The 17,942-nt window shown below is 43.7% G+C and overlaps 2 protein-coding genes across 2 annotated transcripts; one reads left to right on the forward strand and one right to left on the reverse strand.

Annotated features, from left to right (window-relative positions):
- Positions 1-12,645: 12,645 nt before the first annotated feature.
- On the reverse strand, positions 12,646-13,372 carry SMIM43 (small integral membrane protein 43). The gene has a single exon (XM_056803853.1). It carries the CDS (start codon positions 13,123-13,125, stop codon positions 12,934-12,936), a length of 192 nt encoding a protein of 63 aa, XP_056659831.1. The 5' UTR covers positions 13,126-13,372; the 3' UTR covers positions 12,646-12,933.
- Positions 13,373-16,736: 3,364 nt separating this feature from the next.
- On the forward strand, positions 16,737-17,541 carry LOC100017226 (vesicle-associated membrane protein-associated protein A-like). Its single transcript, XM_056803835.1, has one exon. It carries the CDS (start codon positions 16,737-16,739, stop codon positions 17,439-17,441), a length of 705 nt encoding a protein of 234 aa, XP_056659813.1. The 3' UTR covers positions 17,442-17,541.
- The last annotated feature ends 401 nt before the right edge of the window (positions 17,542-17,942 follow it).

Consider the following 17,942-nt stretch of genomic DNA (forward strand, 5'->3'; position numbering starts at 1 on the left):
AATAGAAGAGAAGAGCAAGCAGAAAAGGAAGAGAACTCTCTGTCTTAAACCAGTCTACAGAAGGAATAACTACCAACAAAGACTTCAGAGGCCATTATGCAGTGGAAAGAGAACTGATGATGAGACTAAAGTGACTTAAGATTCAATTCTGGCTCTGCTCCTTATTAGCTGTGACACCTTGGGGAAGTCCTTTAGCTTCCTGGATCTCAGCTTTCTTTATAAAATAAGGGAGGTAACCTCACAGGCTCCTTCCAACTCTAAATCAATGATCTTCTAAAAATCCTAGAGCAGGAACAAGCAGGTTCACTAGCTGATAAAATGTGGCAACTACTGAAGACTAAGACTCTATGATAAAATTGTATCTTGTTCTGGTCCCCCTGGTCCCCCTCCCTCTCTTTTATAATAAGTGTGTATGGATACATGCATACACACTAAGTAAGTTTATAAGTAGCCAGCAGAAAGTAACAATAGCAGGAAATAAGATGACAAAGGGAAACCTAGAAGTCACTTACAGATCATCCTATAGATTAAGGGAGCATAACAGTTACTTGCAAACTGTCTCATAAATTAACTAACAGCCACATTCTGAGACTTTGTGATAAATCAAAGGAAGCCTTACTAAGCCTCTGCAGGACCTACTAATCTTAGTTTCCTCCCCTATAACATGGGATCATAATAGCATCTTCTTCCCATGGTTGTCATGAAGACTAAATATAATATTTTAAAACACTTTTAAAACCATAAATCAATATGTAAATGCTAACTATCGCCATCACCATCATTATTTCCATTATACTTCACTGCCTCCCATTTGGGGAAGCATGCACCACTTTTTTTAAGTACTCATAATTTTAGTTTTTATTCTGACCTTAAATAGCAAAAAAGAATTTCCATAAATGCACCTCCAGAAAGAGGATTTAAACCTTGCATCTGCATTTCATATAACTTGATTTTTTTAAAAGCTCACAACACCTTCTCTGCACTAACTTCTGAACTATCCTACTTGTTTGTGCTTCCTTCTGAACTCCTTTCTCTTCTCTTCTGGCCTTTTTAAATGGTTGAGCTGCTCCTTTTTTTCTTTTTGGCATCATTGCTGGAAGTCAATATCTTCAATCGTCCCAAGTCACTCACTTTCCTGAGCACCGCTGATTCTCCCCCAGAGAGGCATGGAGAGATTAAGGGACCGAGGCTAGCCCTGGAATCAGGAAGTTTGCAAGACTTCAAGTCTTGCCTCGGACACACACTGGGCATGTGACCGTGGGAAGGTCACTGAACCTTTTGCTGGCCAGACAGCTCCCTACACTTATAGATCTCTATTTGAGGATGGAATTTCCATGGGGGAAGTTCCCAACTTCAATGAAATTATAGGCCTAGACAACTCCCCCTAAAAAATTGTTTTCCTGCTGCAGCTGTATAGATGAGACTACTTAATCTTGGAACAATCCTAGTGGCCATCCAATGGCCAGAGGAATAACAATAAGCATGTGAGACTACTACTTCAGGAGATGTGTGATGTCTGGGATGTGAATAGTCCACCCAAAGGCACAGCTGGAGACCTGCCCCCATCTACCCATTTTGCCAGCCTCTGGGTCCTCCCCAGGGTCCCGTCCAACCAAATGAGGGCTCTCCATATATACATATATAATTGTGTGGATCCCAACCCAACATATATTCCTTCACGTTAAAAGAACAAGAAAACCCAGTGGGTTACCTCCTCTTTTGAAGAATTTCAAGGACAGGAGAAAAAAGCCTAAATGAATGTAGGGTGTGGCCAAACCAGTGAAATTCCATGTCTATGAAAGTCCTTAAAGCTTCCATGATATACTAAGATACCTTCATGGGCTCATTGACTGGTTTTTTGTTTTTTCGTTTGTTTTTGCCACCAGTCTTCTGTAAGAATTGAATTCTGTTTTTTCACTCTAGTCATCATATGTTCCTAAAAAAACAAAACAGAACATTTTTTAAACTGCTTGCACATCATCAAAATATGAGAAGAGATGACAATAAACCTTTATATGGTATCTTCTTTGTGCCAGAGAAGTGCTTCTGTAAACATCTCAATTGATCCTCACAACAACCCTGAGAAGGGGATATTACCCTTATCCCCATTTGTCAGTTGAAAAAACTGAGGTAAACAGCAGTCAAGTGACTTGCTCAGGTCATATAGCTAGTAGGTGTCTGGGACAGGATTTGAACTTCTAATATCAGGCCCATTACTCTACCCACTGTACCATCCATTGGTTCACGTCACCAGCAGCCCTATCTTTTCTGTTTCCCAACAGGAAGAAAAAGAGGTTTCCATAAGAAAGAAAAGAATATCTGATTAGAGAAATCTGAATAGAGGGGCTGACATAGTAGCTCCAGCAGGCCCACTGATAAAGAACTCCTGCTCATCTTCACTTGGCCCCTTGGCTCTCCACAGCAGGCAGAGTATAGCCCAGAGGAAATGAAATGAATAATTGAAGAATAAACGGTTGTCATTTGTCACACCTCATCTCAACTGACAAGTTGTGGAAAGTGCTACCCAAGAAAAGGATGGATAATTGAACCAATCAACAGGTCTTTATTAAGGGCTGAGCAATGAGCCAGGCTGCCAGGATACAGAGATGAATATAAAGCAGCTCCTGCCCACCTGGAGCTTTCATTCTGCTCAAGGCTTAACATAAACAGATTGTTTTGTAATTTTCCCCTTCAATCTCATGTCATGAAATTCAAAAATCATTTATTAACAAGACAGAGATAAAGAGATAGGCAGATGGATAAATAGATAAACAGATAAAGAGCGATGATAGATGAGATGGGATAGATAGATAGATGGACGGACAGACGGACGGATGGACGGATGGATGGACATACAGGGCATTTGTTAAATACAAACCAAGAAAACAAAATGATCCTTACTTCTACAAGGAATTTACATCCTCATAGTGAAAGACAAAACAAAAGGGGGCATTCGAAAGTTGGTAGGGGAGAGTACCCAAGATGGGCAAGGCTGCTGGGGTTTAAAACAAAGAGCAGTTGTTTCTCTCTTTAGGAAGCATACATTTTCTGAGGGGAGGGGCATGGATTAGGCACTAGAGCTGCTTTTGAGGAAGACCATTTCTATGAAGAAGGGATGACCATGGAGGCATCATTCGGTCACAGAAAACCCTCTCTGCATGGTTATTAGATAGGAGATGGAATGCACTGGAGACTAGCTGGTAACCCAGAATGACATGCACAAATTAAATCAAACTGGAAGTGTAGGTGGGAGGGAGCCAGCCTGTGTCAGGTCAGAAATGTCAAGCTGAGGATTGATTTTGTATTTTACTGCAGAGATGATAGGAAACTAATGAAGATTATGGAGGGAAGGTGGAAGGGGGTCAGATCTGTGCTTTAGAAATATCAATTCATCTCCGCAGAGACATCAGTTAGAAGACTATTGCTAGGGTCCAGATGAGAGTTGCTTGGAGCCTGAAGGAAGGTGGGGGCTATGGGAGCAGAGAGAAGTATTTGGATGTGAGAGTTATTATAGAGCTAGGATCTACAAGACAAGGCACCTGATTGGATACTGTGATAAAACAGAGGAAAAAGTCAAGGATGAGCACCAAGATGGTGAACCTGATTGATCCCAATGGTGGTACCTTCAATGAAAATAGTTGTTTTGAAGAAAGGGAGCCTAAATTGAGATTGGGGTGGGGCTGGGGAGGGGAAGATAAATAATAATAAATAATAAAAGGAGAAAGATCATTAATTTGGGAAATATTGAGTCTGAGATGCATTTGGAAAATATAGGTAGAGGGAGTTGTCCAGAAGACATATGCCAATGAACAACTGACTAGCCTTGCAGAGGGAAAACAGGCTTAAATGACATGAGTCTTCTGTTCCTTCTAATTGTTAGTATTAGTCCTCACTCCCATCATTTTGCATGGGTTTTCTCTATATCCTGTATTTACTTTTCTGTGAGCAGGATGTACCCCACAGTAAAATGAATATAAGCTCCTTTGGGACAGGGATGGGCTCATTTTATGTCTTATCTCTACACAGAATTAAATGTTTTATAGGTAATTGCTGGATTGATTCTGCATAGATGTGGTTCTTGAATATAAAATTTAATTGAAGTTGATGAGATTAGGAAGGAGGAAAGCAAGGAGAGAGGAAACAGTGCCTTGACTGCCTTGAGCCAGTGAGGCAGAAAAGGAGACCAGAGGAAGAGTCTTCATTTCCACTCAACAAGAGAGTAGTAGCAGCAATTTATTTTCTAAGGCTTCCAAGACAAAATTACTGCATTTGATTCTCTCATCAGCCTTGGAGTCCACATTAGCAATAACCTACTTTTCCATTTTAAAGTTTGCCAAGACAGGGCTTTCTTCACAACATACTTGCAAGGCAGGCATACAATTATCCTCATTTTACAGATAAAGAAACTGAGTTTCAGAGAAATTAATTTGCTTTGGTCATCCATTAACTGATTGAACAGTAATTCCAATGCCTTTCTTCTACCTCTGAGTCTACACCACTCTGCAGATCCAGATTGTGTCTGTCCAAGGGAAATGGGGAACCAGTCTCTCTAATTATTCAATTCAAGAAGATCCCCCTGGCCATTATTTGGAGGACTCAAAGAAAGAGGGGAGCTTTGTTTTGATGACAAAGTCATCTGGATTCCCCTTACAAGTGTCACCTTTATTTTGCTGGTATAGACACTGACACCACCGGATTGTTATCTAATGCCCCTGGGTTTAAATTGGGAGGGGGGGTCCTTAAAGAACTCATGGAAGCCATAAGAATTAAAGGCCCAAAACAGCTGTCCCTACTATACATTAGTGTTCAAGAATTCCCTTCTGTTATAATCCACAAGAAGTTTACTAAGTATCACATTTATGGCCCAAAAGTGTGTGTGTGTTGTATTTCCATCTCTTGTCTTTAGAATAACACCTACTGGACCCAGGATTTTTCATACTAACCCAGCTCAAAGTTTCCCTCCTCAAGCAAGTGAATCGAATCCCAATGATGGCAGGTTCCGTTTCCCAGAAAAGCCACCACATGGCACATTCTGGTATGGCACTTGCTACTCTAGATCCCTCTCCCCCCCCCCCCCCACTGCCTGAGAGCCATAAGTGTGACATTTCACTTTTCATTCTTTCCCAGGGGGTTCCCCAGGACCCTTAGATGATATTTAGGGGGTGTCTAGACCTGCCAATGGTTCTAGCCTCCACCAATGATGTCCTTTAAATGTAGGAATAGTCCTTTGTACCCCAGTTCCATTTAACCACTAACAGTCAAATTGGTTTTACAAAGAAAAATTTACTTCAAAAGTATACATAACACAAATATGCAAACTCACTCCCATCTATACATATGGGGCTTAATCTCTCCCATCTTGCCCCACCTCCATATCTGGGGAGCAGAATGGGATTAGGTTCATAGCTTAGCTCAGCTGCTATAGAACATAGTACTAAATTTTGAATCCAAAGCCTTCAAGCATTCTGGCTTCTCTAGGTCTGCCTAGCAGATTGCAACATCCCCACTGGACTCCTGGCCGTAAGGTGGCAGTGACTCAGCAACTCCTGAGTCAGGAGTCAGGAGCACCTGATGCACCTGAAACTGAGAGAGACAAATGGAACAGGGCAGACACCCCCCAGGACCATTCCTCAGGGCTGGCGCAAAAGATGGGAGAGAGCATCTTCCCCTTCCCGGTTCACTTCATGGTGCCTCCTCTGTATTCTTTGGACTCATCAGGAAAGAGAGACTGTCCCAATCTGGTAGTTCTTAAAGACAAATCTATTCTGGCTACACAAGCAATCTCCCACCTACTCCCACCCATCTACTCCCACCCAAATGGTAGGAGACATAGGAAGCAGGGTGTCTCCATGTTGGGAGATCTGGACATGTTCCAAAGGCCCCATTACCTGGGTAAATCTGATCTTTGCTCTAGGCTCAGAATTTCAAAGCAGAAAGGGAATGTGAAGGCCGTCTAGGCCAACCCATGTCTGACCAAGACTCTTCTCTACATCAATACCAAACCATTTTGGTCATGCAACTTTCCTTCGAAAACCTCAAGGAAGGGAAACAAGTAATCAGTACATTTTTACTTTGGGAGGTAGCTTTCACTGTTGCTAAGTTTTTCCGTATATGGCACCCTCCATTTCTTCTACCCAACATTCCTAGTTCTGCCTTGGAGAGGGCAGCCAGACAAGTGATGTGCTGCAGTCTTTCAAATACTTGAAAATAGTTATCATCCCTCTCCCCACTTCCTTCCCACGTACCAAGTCTCCTCTTTTTTAAGCTAAACATTCCCAGTTCTTTCAACTGTCCTTGTGTGCCTGACCTCAAGGTCCTTCATTATTCTCATTACCCTCTTCTGATTTCTCTCCAACTCATTAATGTCCATCCTAAGTAATGGTGCATGCCTCAGACACTTCCTAGCTGGGTGACCCTGGGCAAGTCACTTAAGCCCCATTGCCTAGCCCTGACTGCTCTTCTGTCTTGGAACCAATACTTAGTAGAGATTCTAAGACAGAAGGTAAGGGTTTAAAAATACTAATAATGGTGCATGTCCCAAACTGAAGATAGCACTTTAGAAGGGGGATGAGCACGGCAGAATGCTAGAAGACCACTCACCTCCTTCTTCAGTTAGCTATACCTCTCAATGCAACTTGGATTCCAGCTCACTCTGGAGATTTCTGTAGACCTTAGAATCTATCCACAATCCAGATCTTTTTCAGAGAAACTGCTCCCCAAGCATGTGCCTGTCAAGCTGATTTCTGGAATTCAGTGTGAAACTGTCCATTTATCCCAATTGAATTCACCTTTTTTTTGAAACTCAACCAGCAGCACCAGAAAACCAACTCTTTTCCTATGGGAAGAACAGTAGGAGGAAGGCATTCCTGCCCTACAGCTGTGCCCTAAAATTACAGTCAGACATCAGCATTGGCTCTATGTTTATGACTTTACATTGGATTGCAGGTGTGACTGGGACATTACCCTACTTTAAATGGCAGCCTTCCTAAGAATAACAAGTATTAACTGCACAGACAATGCAGGAAATGCCAGAAAAGCTTTCCTCATGGGACTTGGTATCATTTCTCTAATAAGCTGAAATTTGGAAATCTCAGTGACATAAGCTGAGTGAACAACAGCAGGGAAATTACGGGCCGTTCCCTTGTCGTCTGAGTGATTCAGCGTGGTTCTGAGCCTTCAGAGAAAGCCTTTAATGCCATAAAACACACGCGCACACGGACATACAATCTCTATTATAGAACTATTTAAGATAGTCTGGATCTTCGAAATGATGCTGTTTTCATGGATCATGGGTCCAAATGAGGTTCTGAGCCAGGGAGACAGGACCCAGAAAGCTGACGACCATTCAAGTGGATCCATCAGAAGTCTACACTGATACCTGGGAGGAGTCTGTAATGGCCAAGATGAGGGTTGTACATGCAGAGGCAGGTTCCCAATCTGGGATGCAATCTACAGCAGGAAGGGAGTAAGGGTCCCCTGAGTAAGGGACAGGCCAGGCCCAGACAGCCTGATAGAGGATCAAGCCACAGGCTGTTAGTGAGGAGCCACAACAAAGCAGAGGACAGTAGTGATGATGACAGAGGCCCTCTGTGCCCCCACACCCCCAACTCCCAGTTCCACCACTGATCCAGCAGGACTTCCAGCTCTGGACCTCAGTTTCCTCAATTGTAAAAATGAAGGGGCTGAATTAGAGGGTTTCTAAGGACTCTTCCAGCTCTCAATCCCAGCATCATTGCTAAGACCCAAAACAGGTACCAGAATTATGTATGTAGTCATGGGGTTCAGTGGCAGGAAATATTTTCCCTGGACAGACTAATTGGGACTAGGTCACAAGAGAACAAGCCAGTAATAAGCCCTTTCCTCTCTTTGCCTCCTCAATTACTGGGGTTATATTTTGTATTTACTTCTATATTCTGGTATTTAGATAGATAGATAGATAGATAGATAGATAGATAGATAGATAGATAGATAGATAGATAGATAGGATTTTTTTAAACCCTCCACCTTAGAATCAATACCATAGATTGGTTCCAAGGCAGAAGAGCGGTAAGGGATAGGCAATGGAGGTAAAGTGACCTGTCCAGCATCACCCAGCTAGGAAGTGACTGGGGTCAGATTTGAACCTAGAACCTCCCATCTCTAGGCCTGGCTCTCAATCCACTGAGCTACCCAGCTGCTTCCTAGATATATTTTCTAGTTAGAGAGATAGCAAAGTGGTACAATACCTCAAACTCTAGGCACAAAGACAAGAAAACCTGAGTTCAAATCCAGACAAACTTTTACTAGCTATGTGACACTAAACAAATCATTCTACCTCTGTTTGCCTCAGTTTCCTCAACTGTAAATGGGGATAAAAATAACACTTACCTCCCAGGGTTGTTGTGAGAATCAACCAATAATCAAAGGGCTTATTATAATGCCTGGAACATAGTAGGCACCACATAAATGCAAGTTAGTTTTTTAATCTGTTATGTATTGTTTCCCCCCATAGATTGTAAATTGCTTGACTGCAGAGACTACTTCATTTTTGTCTTTAATTCTCAGTTCCTGGCTCATAGTAGGCTCTTAGTAAACATTTGTTAAGTGAATCCTTAAACTAAGAATCAAAGTAGCAGCAGCATTACTAATACTGGCTCCTAATATTGGTTAGCAAGTGAATGCGTTTCCTCCTCTATAAGAAGGAAACAGATCCCTCCAGAATCTAAGGGGGGGAGGAGGGGGTTTGGAGCTGAGGGAGTGGGAGGGAAGGGTCCCAGTTGTGAAAGCTAGACGTACCCAGGGACAAGAAGCCAAGAAAGCTATTAAACTTGGATTCTGATTATTTAAAAAGAGGAAGATCCATGTTTCTCCTCCTCATAAATAAACAAGGGATTAAATAATTGTTGAGTCCATATCAATCATACAATGCCAAGGAAACTGCGAAGGAAAACTGAGTCTTTGGCTATGGGGGGTGGGGGGGAGGAAAAGAAAATGATCTATGTCTTTAACGAATAATGCTTGGAAATGATCAAATAAAATATATTTTTTAAAAAACTGAGTCTTTGCTATATGACTCTCTCAGATGGCTTTGTCAATAAGGATCGGTTTTTCCTTTGTGTGCAATAAACCATCCTTTCAATCAGGGCCAGGTATATCTTGGCAAAGTCTATATTGGCAAATATTCCTTCATCTCACCCAGTTGTTAGTGCCTTTTTCTCTTAAAATTACTTGATCTATTTATTGTGGGCATGCTCTATCCTTCCAGGAGCCCCACGGGCACAGGGATTCTTGGCTTTCTTCTTTTATGTCACCAGGTTCTGGCACGGTGCCTTTGCACATAGTTGGTACTTCACACATCTCCTGACTTGAATTCAAAGTGGAGAGTGGAACAATTCTCTGAAATAGATGGTCCTCCACTACCACCACCACCACCACCACCACCACCACCTCAACTACTCCCAGTCCCAACCCCAAGATATATCACTGAATCAGCTCAGAGTCAAGAGACCAGAAGAGATTACCTAAAGCAGCTGTTCTTGACCAGGGATCCACAAACTTTAAAATATATTATATATACACAAAACTCTGTGTTTCCATTCCCTTTGGAATCTTATGGATTTGATTTCTTTTCAAGAAGGGGTCCACAGGCTTTACCACATTGTCCAAGGGGGCTAGATTCTAGTCCAACTCCTATCTGGATGGAAATCTCCTCTGGCACCCCTGACTAGTCTTGTCCCAGCATTTACTGGAAGCCTCTAGAGAAGGAGAGTTCACTACTTACCAAGCTAACCTAATCCACTTTGGGGGAGCTGTCCTTTCTGGAAAGGTTTTCCTGATACCAGGTTAGGGTCTTCTTTGCCAGGTGTACCCTGCTACTTCAGGTCTTTCCTCTGGAACAAGCTCGACTCTCTTTTATTTGAAAGCTTTGCAAATATTTGAAGGCAGCTATCACTCCCCACCCTGCCAAATTTCTTTTTCAGGCTGACCACCCCCAATGGTAGTGTTCAAATAAGCGGTATGATCTCATCAACCTTTTTGTCCTCTGTAGTTTATCAACTACTTCCTAAAATATGGCGCCCACAAGCGAACAAGAGACTCCCAGTGGGGTCTGACTAAGGCAGTGGGACTATTAACTACCAACTCCTGGACACTAAGCTTCCTTTAATGAAATAATATAAGGAAAGTGCTTTGAAAACTTTAAAGCCCTGCATAAATCTCAGTTATTATTGGTAGTGGTAATGCAGCCTAAAATCCTCCTTACATATTCCTATAATTGAGATAAATGTCTTGCTCATTTTCCCCTTGCATTGTATGAATAATTGCTTCAATCTTCCATTTCACATTTGTGTCTGAACCACAATATTGTTGCTTTTTCAAGACAGGCAGATCTTTGGACATCATCAACTCTAACCCTCTCATTTTACAGGATGGGGACACAGACCTAGAGGTTAAATGGCTTCCCAAGGTTACGCAGCTTGCTAATGGCATTCCCACAACACCCTGCTGCATCTCATAAAACTAGGCTGTACTGAGAATGTGATTATTGTTCATGCTTTGGATTGGGTCTTTTCTTTGCTTCGGAAGTGACAGTTTTTAAGTTTTCTATTGTTATATTGAGATGGTTTCAAATTTTTGCTCAGTCAAATGGGTCCAGACCCCACCTTTACTTCCAAAGCTGTCTACATACACATAGCAGGCTACATGCACGATGTGCACAGCTGGTTTTTTTGTTTAATCCAGGGTAATTTAAAAGCAGCAAAACAAGGCTAATGCCAATTCTGTCAGGATGATATGGGTATTTCAGTCAAGAAATGACTCTTCATTTGGGTGGAAGATCTAGCCCAGTACTTCTCAACATCTTCCAATTCTCTTGCTTCTGCAGAATGGTACCTTTACAACCATTTATCTCTCAGTCCACAAATACTATACTGTTTTTCCAAAGAAGAAAGGAGAGACAAACTAAAATTGCATTCCATATTCCTTCCAATCAAACTAATTAGACCCTAAGGCTTACAATGGGTGATTTACTAATCATTTCTGCTCTTTGGTCCCAGGAAAAACTTGACTACTCACCAGACCATAATGACACCATGCCATTGTGGAGATGGTGCTAGCTTTGGAGTTACAGAGCTTAAGTTCAAATCACAGTTCTGCTATCATCCTCTGCCTCCTTAGGCAAGTTACTTTCCCCATCTCAGGGGTTTTCTACTCCCTATCTGCAAAAGATGGGCATGTGTTTGATCAGAGGAGTCAGACAAGTGAGACTAAAATATTTAGCCAAATAAAGAAAAATACAACAGATTATAGCTAATGCTAACCTGTGACTTTCTAAGCCAACACACTGGCTGCAGGAATGTTTTAGTGGCCTCGTTTCTATTGAAGTTGGACACAACTGGACATGATGATCTGGACAGATCTCTGGGATGCCCATATACCCCATATACCAACTAAGAAACATTTGCCTTTGCCTCTGTCTCCATTCCCAAGAAAAACCAGACATGTCAGTGGATGCCAGAATTTTAAAATAATGTTATGATTTTACTCGAATCCACTCAGATTCCTCCTATCTGAGCAAATGAACTTGAAATATAAGTAATTAACCAGCAGACACTATCATTTTACTTTGAAATAAATTTTTTCACAGAATGTGCAAATTCACTGAGCCAGTGGATGCAGCTTGGTCCTTTGAGATGTCAGCTTAAATGGCCAGTTTGAGGGAGTACAGAGTAGAGGGCCAGGTACTCAGTGTTCTGCTGCCCAGGTAAGCTGAATTTCACTGAGGTCACCCCTTTTGGTATCCCGACCCCAGTTACACATCCCAGGCTCACAGCTCAATTCCATAGGCTTCCAGAAAGCAAAAGAGAAGTTGATTCTAGAAGATCAAATCATCATTGGTATTTGCCAGGCTGAAATGGCCTTTTGGAAATTCTCAAGGGCTCTAAGAACTCTTTCAAATATAGGGCTGTGTGACCAGCAACAGAAATGGAAGGCTGGCTGCACCCCTCCCTTTCCATCCCACTGTCATTCTCCCTTTTCTTCCCACACCTTCCCACTCTCAAAGGAGTCCTAGACAGATACCCCAAGGTGTCTTCTTTCCTGGTTTCAAAAAGGGGATGTGTTCCTTCTCCATCCCAAGGACAATTGAGAAGACCAGGACAAGAGGCCATGGGACCCCAGCCATTTCAGGGACCAGCTGCCTTGGGGAGGGTCCCTAGTGGATCTGGGCAACAACACCTTTAGTGGTCATTTCACTCCTTCCTTTGCTCTTCCAATATGGCAATCGTTTGTTCATTCATTCGGGTATTCAATTCGTCTATGGAGCAACTCCATGGAGAAGTGAGACCTTTAGAGCCGCGCTTCCCCAGCGCCCACTCTTCTTTCCTCTAGCAACTTCAGGTCTAGGATTGTTTTCAGCAGAAAGTTCTTTTGGTTAGTGATGGCTGCCTGAATTCTCTAAACCAGTGAGTTCTGCAGCTGTTGCTGAAAGTGGCCAGAGGCCCTGGGCATGCCAGCTCCTCCATCTGGGGGTCCATCCATACCTCCACCCCTGGATTCTCTCTCCGCCCCACAACTGCACCCATCCCGTACTCCTCTGAGGTGCCATGGCTTCCCCTTCTTCCCATCACCAACCCGGTGCTCGGACACCCGCCTGCCACTGACCTGCGTTCTCGAAGGTCCGGGAGGGACCACCAGCCTTGAGCCACTGTGAGGCTGTAGACTGAACCGCAGCTCCTCCCCTTGTCCCCAGGAGCGCAGAGCTACGGGTCGGGAACACCGTAGGGCCGGACCAACACCCAGTGGAGCCTGAGGAGACATCCCAGGCGCAGCGGGAACTCGGAGGGCTGTAGGACTGTTCCCAGGTTTGGAGCAAGAGTGGAACAACTGGGCGGCCCGTGGGATTTCCGCAGGGAGGCTGGAGAGCTGCACCGGAGGCTTGCGCCCAGCCCGGCTGCCTCACACGGCTTGCTCGCGGCAGAAGCCCCACGGCTCCCGGGGCAGCGACAGGCGGCCCGGCTGCAGCACCCCAGCTGTGTGAGCAATGGAGTTCTTCAACTGCTTGATGACGGCGAAGAGCAGGAGGAAGAGTAAGAAGAGCAGTAGGAAGAAGAGGGCCAGGTAGAGAAGCAAGTTGATTTCCCACTCCATGCCACCGCCCCGCAGTTCCAAGTCGGCTTGGAATGGCCAGCCCTAGCGCACCTGGCCAAGGAGAAAAAAGCCGCTCTGCCCCCGGGCTGCAGGAGCCCAGCAGCGTGCCACGGTGCTCACCTCTGGCCTGGCCCCTCTCCTCTCCAGGCCCCAGCCCTTCCGAGGCTGACCCAAAGAGCTGTCCCCTGATGCCAGCGCCCGCCTCAGCTGGAACCTCGGTTTCTCTCTCTCTCCTGGGCTCACTGGGTGCTAGGAGCGGATGCTACCCGAACTTCGGCGGGAGGGAGGGAAGGGACACATTGATGGAGGGAGGAAGGATTGCCAAGCAAGTGCCCAATTAGCTTCCCTGTGCTTGGCTATGCTGCTTTGCAACGACCATTCCGGACATTGACAAGGACCCCACTTCCCAGCTCTCTTCTTTCCTCCTGCCTCTCCACCCCTCCTTTCTCCTTTCCCATCTCCAACTTCTTCCCTTCTCCCTCCCACCTTCCCATGTCTTCCCCTTTTCCCCTGTGCTCCCTCCTTCCCTTTCTCAAGGTCTGTCCTCCCCCTTCTCTCTCTTCCTCCCTTACTTCAGTTTCCTCCTGCTCTTTTCCCTTCCCCTCTTCCTTTCCTTTAATCCTGCAGCCTCTGTAAGGATCCTTACCCAGTTGCTACCCTTCCCAGTCTCTATGCTCTGATTTCCTCCTCTATTCTAGTCTCTGAAACTCCACCCTGTAGCTAGCAGATTTCAGCCTGGAACTCTTCCTCACACTTTTTCCATTTTCCTGCCTTCTGGGAAAACTGGTTTCCTCTGGAAGAAACACTTCCCCATCCCTGTGGTCTGTTTTTAGGTAGAGTAAACCCCCTTCCTCAGTCCTCCCCACTTCTCACCAGGAAGGAGGGAACCATTTTAGCTCTTGTTGGATTGTTCTCTCTCAGCAGATCCAAGTGTTATTTCCACCTACCATCTTCTGGGCCATCTTTCCTCCTTTTCCAAGGAGCAGAATGGCTTTCTCTGTCTACACTCCAACTCTTGTTACTTGGCTTCTGGCACTTGAGCCTTCAAGCTCAATAAACAACTCCATGACTTATGATGTCTCCATTTCCTCTCCTTCCACTTGGTTCTTAATCCCTTGAAATCTAAACCATAAATCACACTGCTAACACTACTTCCTCCAAAATTACCAGTTGATCTCTTTATTGCTAATTTCAATGGTCTTTTGTAAGTCCTTCTTGATATCTCCTTAATGTATGATCCTGGAGATCCTCCTCCTGCACAACTGTCTCTTCTCTGTATTTTGTGACACTGATTCTTCTTGGTTTTCCTGCCTCCTCAGTCTCCTCTGGTAGTTTATCATCCTCAACAGGCCCTCTTTCTGTGGGGATAGGCCAAGGCTTTATCAAGGGGCCTCTCCTTCCTCTACACTTTCTCTTGTTGACCTTATCGGTTCAATTACTGTTTTTACCCTCTCCAGGCCCAAATAAATAATAGTAGCCTATTGCACTTTTCAAACTTATCTTGAGGGCATGTCAAACTTAACCTGGCCAGTGCAGAATTTATTCTTTCTCCCTTAACACATCCCTCTTCCAAAACTCCTTTTCCTTGAGGACACTTCCATCCTCCCAGTTATGCAGGCTTAGCATTCCTGGAGTCTTCCCTGATTCTTCACTCCCCTTTATCCCATGTATTTACTCAGTTACCAACTCTGCTGAGTACATGATATCTTTCTCTTATTCTTTCCTTTTTCCACTCATATGACCACCACTTCAGTTTAGGCCCCTAACACTTTTGTCCTGTACTGTGGTAATAGTGGTCTCATTGGCCTCCATGCCTTAAGTCTTTCCAAAGTGTACTCCTCTCAACTTTCCAAGTGATTTATTCTAAAGAACAACCTTGGCACATCACTCTAGTGCAAAACTCCATAGGTTTTAGTACTTCTAGGATCTTTGTCCTTCACAAACTGGCTGCCACCTACCTTTCCAGGCTTATTTCACACGATTCTTCTTCCTGCATCTCTTTTCTGTCTGGCCAAGCTGACCTTTTTGCTTTTCCTTATACACAACACTCTCCTTGTTGGCCTGTGTGTGCCTTTGCACTGCTGTGCCCTCTGCCTGGAATGTACTTTCCCCACCTGAGCCTCTTAAGAATCCCTGATTTTCTTCAAAGCTCAGTTTAAGCAGAGCCCACTGCATGAAACTCTTCCTGGTCCTCCCAGCTGCTGCACACACATAAATTATACTAGCATCGTGGGTTTGGGCCCCAAATGCTTTGTAGGTACATCTGGAAAGGTGCCTGATAATTCTGAGATGGGATTTACTTTAAAGAGTAAAATCATCTTGATTATGAATTATTGTCAATAACTCCTCAAAGAATTTATTTTTTCAGTGTCAAGTGCTTCATTTGCATCCTCAATCAGAGGCTTTTGGATTCTTCCATGACCCAGTTTCTTGAGGCCAAACACTAATTAGAGCCTGGTGCAGATCCAGGGATTACTAGAGAATGGGCTTTGAACTATTACATTCAAGTTTTTCAACTTGCTTTTGTTATTTTAATTTTTACCCTACCTTTTGTTCCCTTTGAGGCTTATGAAGACTGCAGAGGTGACAGAGCTTAATGCATTCATAAAAGAAACACTAAGTTACACCACAGTCAATTTAGCCAAAATAAAGAGACTAGGTTCCTATATTTCATATCCTTTAATAAAAGCAACAACAAACATCTTGTGGAGATCCTCACCAGCCTTTAGCTCCATTTACAGGTTTGAGAGCGAGACCCATGAGCCAGTGAGTCTCCCCAGTACCCTTGAGGAAATTCCAAGGTGGGGGGAATTTCCTCAGAAAAGGGCACCTTCCATGGAGCTGGACTCTATATTGAGAGCCATAAGTTTTGCTGCTTAGTCCCTGAGACTGACAGGGTGGGGAGGGCAGATTGAATCAAAAGTGACTGAAACATAGTGGGAGATGAACCCTTGGAAATTAATAGCTTCCCTTGGTAGCCTAGAAGAGAAGTAGAAACCATAGTTTTCCTTCGGGGCCCTTTACTCCTCAGTCTATCTTCCAGTCTTTTTTAACCCTTGTCTTCTGTCATATCAATCAATATTGATTCCAAGACAGAGGAATGATAATGGCTAGGCAGTGGGGGTTAGGCGACTTGATCGGGATTATCCAGCTAAGAAGCATCAAAGGCCCAATTTGAATCCAGGTCTTTTTGACTCTAGGCCTGGCTATCCATCCACTGAGATATCCATCTGCCCTTCTTCTAGTCCTTTCTCTGCAATGGATTCCTGGGAGGGGAGAGGGCTTGATGGTGACAAGCCACAGGAACATGTGCTGGTTTAACAGTTCCTTCCATGAGCACAGCAGCAAGTGATCCTGAGAAACAGATACTTCCAGCCCTAGGGGTTACCTCATGAGTTAGGTAGAGTTCCTGAGCTAGGTGCTAACTCACCAGCTCAAGAAAAATTCTGTGCATTTCAGCATCATGCTCAGGGAGAATCAGGAGGTTCGTTCTGGAACTGGCCAAGAGGTCCAGCTCTTGTGAGCTGCTCAGAGAATACAGTTTAGAGAGATGAGGAGGGACTATATTTCAGCCATCTAACTTGGAGGGAGGACTAGAGATGAGAGACGGAATGAAGATTTGGGGGAGCCACAAGTTCTTTAAAAAGAGGGTCATGGTCGACCCGCCCACAGACCTCAAATTTAAAGGCCCCTTCACAGATGTAGTCACTACAGATCTTAAACTTCGAAATCCATCAGACAGAAAAGTATGTTTCAAAGTGAAGACAACAGCACCTTGTCGGTCCTGTGTGAGGCCAAACAGTGGGATTATTGATCCAGGGTTGACTGTAACTGTTTCAGTAATGCTACAGCCTTTTGACTATGAGCCAAATGAGAAGAGTGACGACAAGTTTATGGTACAGACGATTTTTGCTCCAACAAACACTTCAGATATGGACGCTGTGTGGAAAGAAGCAAAACCTGATGAACCGATGGATTCTAAATTGAGATGTATACTTGAAATGCCCACTGAAAATGATAAATTGATTGATATGGAGGCTGCTAAACCTCATTCAAAAGCAGATGGGACCCTGATGAAACAGTATAGTAGTCCTTCATTCAATGATACGGCAACAAAAAGACTAGTGGAAAAGTGTAAACGACTTCAAGGAGAAATGATGAAATTATCAGAAGAAAATCGACACCTGAGGGATGAAGGTTTAAAGCTCAGAAAGGTATCACAGATGGAAAAACGAAGCTCAAACGTGATTCCTTCACTTCTTGTTGTAATTGCAGCCATTTTCATTGGATTCTTTTTAGGGAAATTCATCTTGTAGAATGAAGCATGCAGAGTGCTATTTTCTTTTTTTTTTCCTTGACCAGAAAAAGATTTGTTTACCTACCATTTCATTGGTAGTACGGCCCACAGTAACCATTTGTGTGTGTGTGTGTGTGTGTGTGTACAGCATCACAATAGGCTTTGCCTTTAATCATCTCTCATGGTTAGAAAACACAATAAAAACAAACTGTTCAGCTACTGGACAAATTGTATATTATCAGATCATCAATAGCAGGTGTCAGTTGCACATTCAGTCCTTTATGAAATTAATAAATAAAGAATTGTCCTTTCTTTGTGGTTTTAATAAGAGTTCAAGAATTGTTCAGTCTTGCGAATGCTATTTTAATAATCCCTTTAAATTTTATCTGATTTAAATAAATATATGATTTATTGAGATTGCTAATCCCACTCATTCAGGGATATGCCAAGAGGTGTTCTGTGGGGAAATGGTGCCTCGTACAGTGTAAGTTTTCTCCTTTACCTCTGCTAATATCATGAC

This window comes from Monodelphis domestica, chromosome 6 (genome assembly GCF_027887165.1).
Source record: "Monodelphis domestica isolate mMonDom1 chromosome 6, mMonDom1.pri, whole genome shotgun sequence".
NCBI classification, from domain to species: Eukaryota; Metazoa; Chordata; class Mammalia; order Didelphimorphia; family Didelphidae; genus Monodelphis; species Monodelphis domestica.

What these genes read in the sequence shown, in the direction of transcription:
- SMIM43 (XM_056803853.1), bottom strand. Translation starts at nt 13,125, where the DNA reads ATGGAGTGGGAAATCAACTTGCTTCTCTACCTGGCCCTCTTCTTCCTA.
- LOC100017226 (XM_056803835.1), top strand. Translation starts at nt 16,737, where the DNA reads ATGAAGATTTGGGGGAGCCACAAGTTCTTTAAAAAGAGGGTCATGGTC.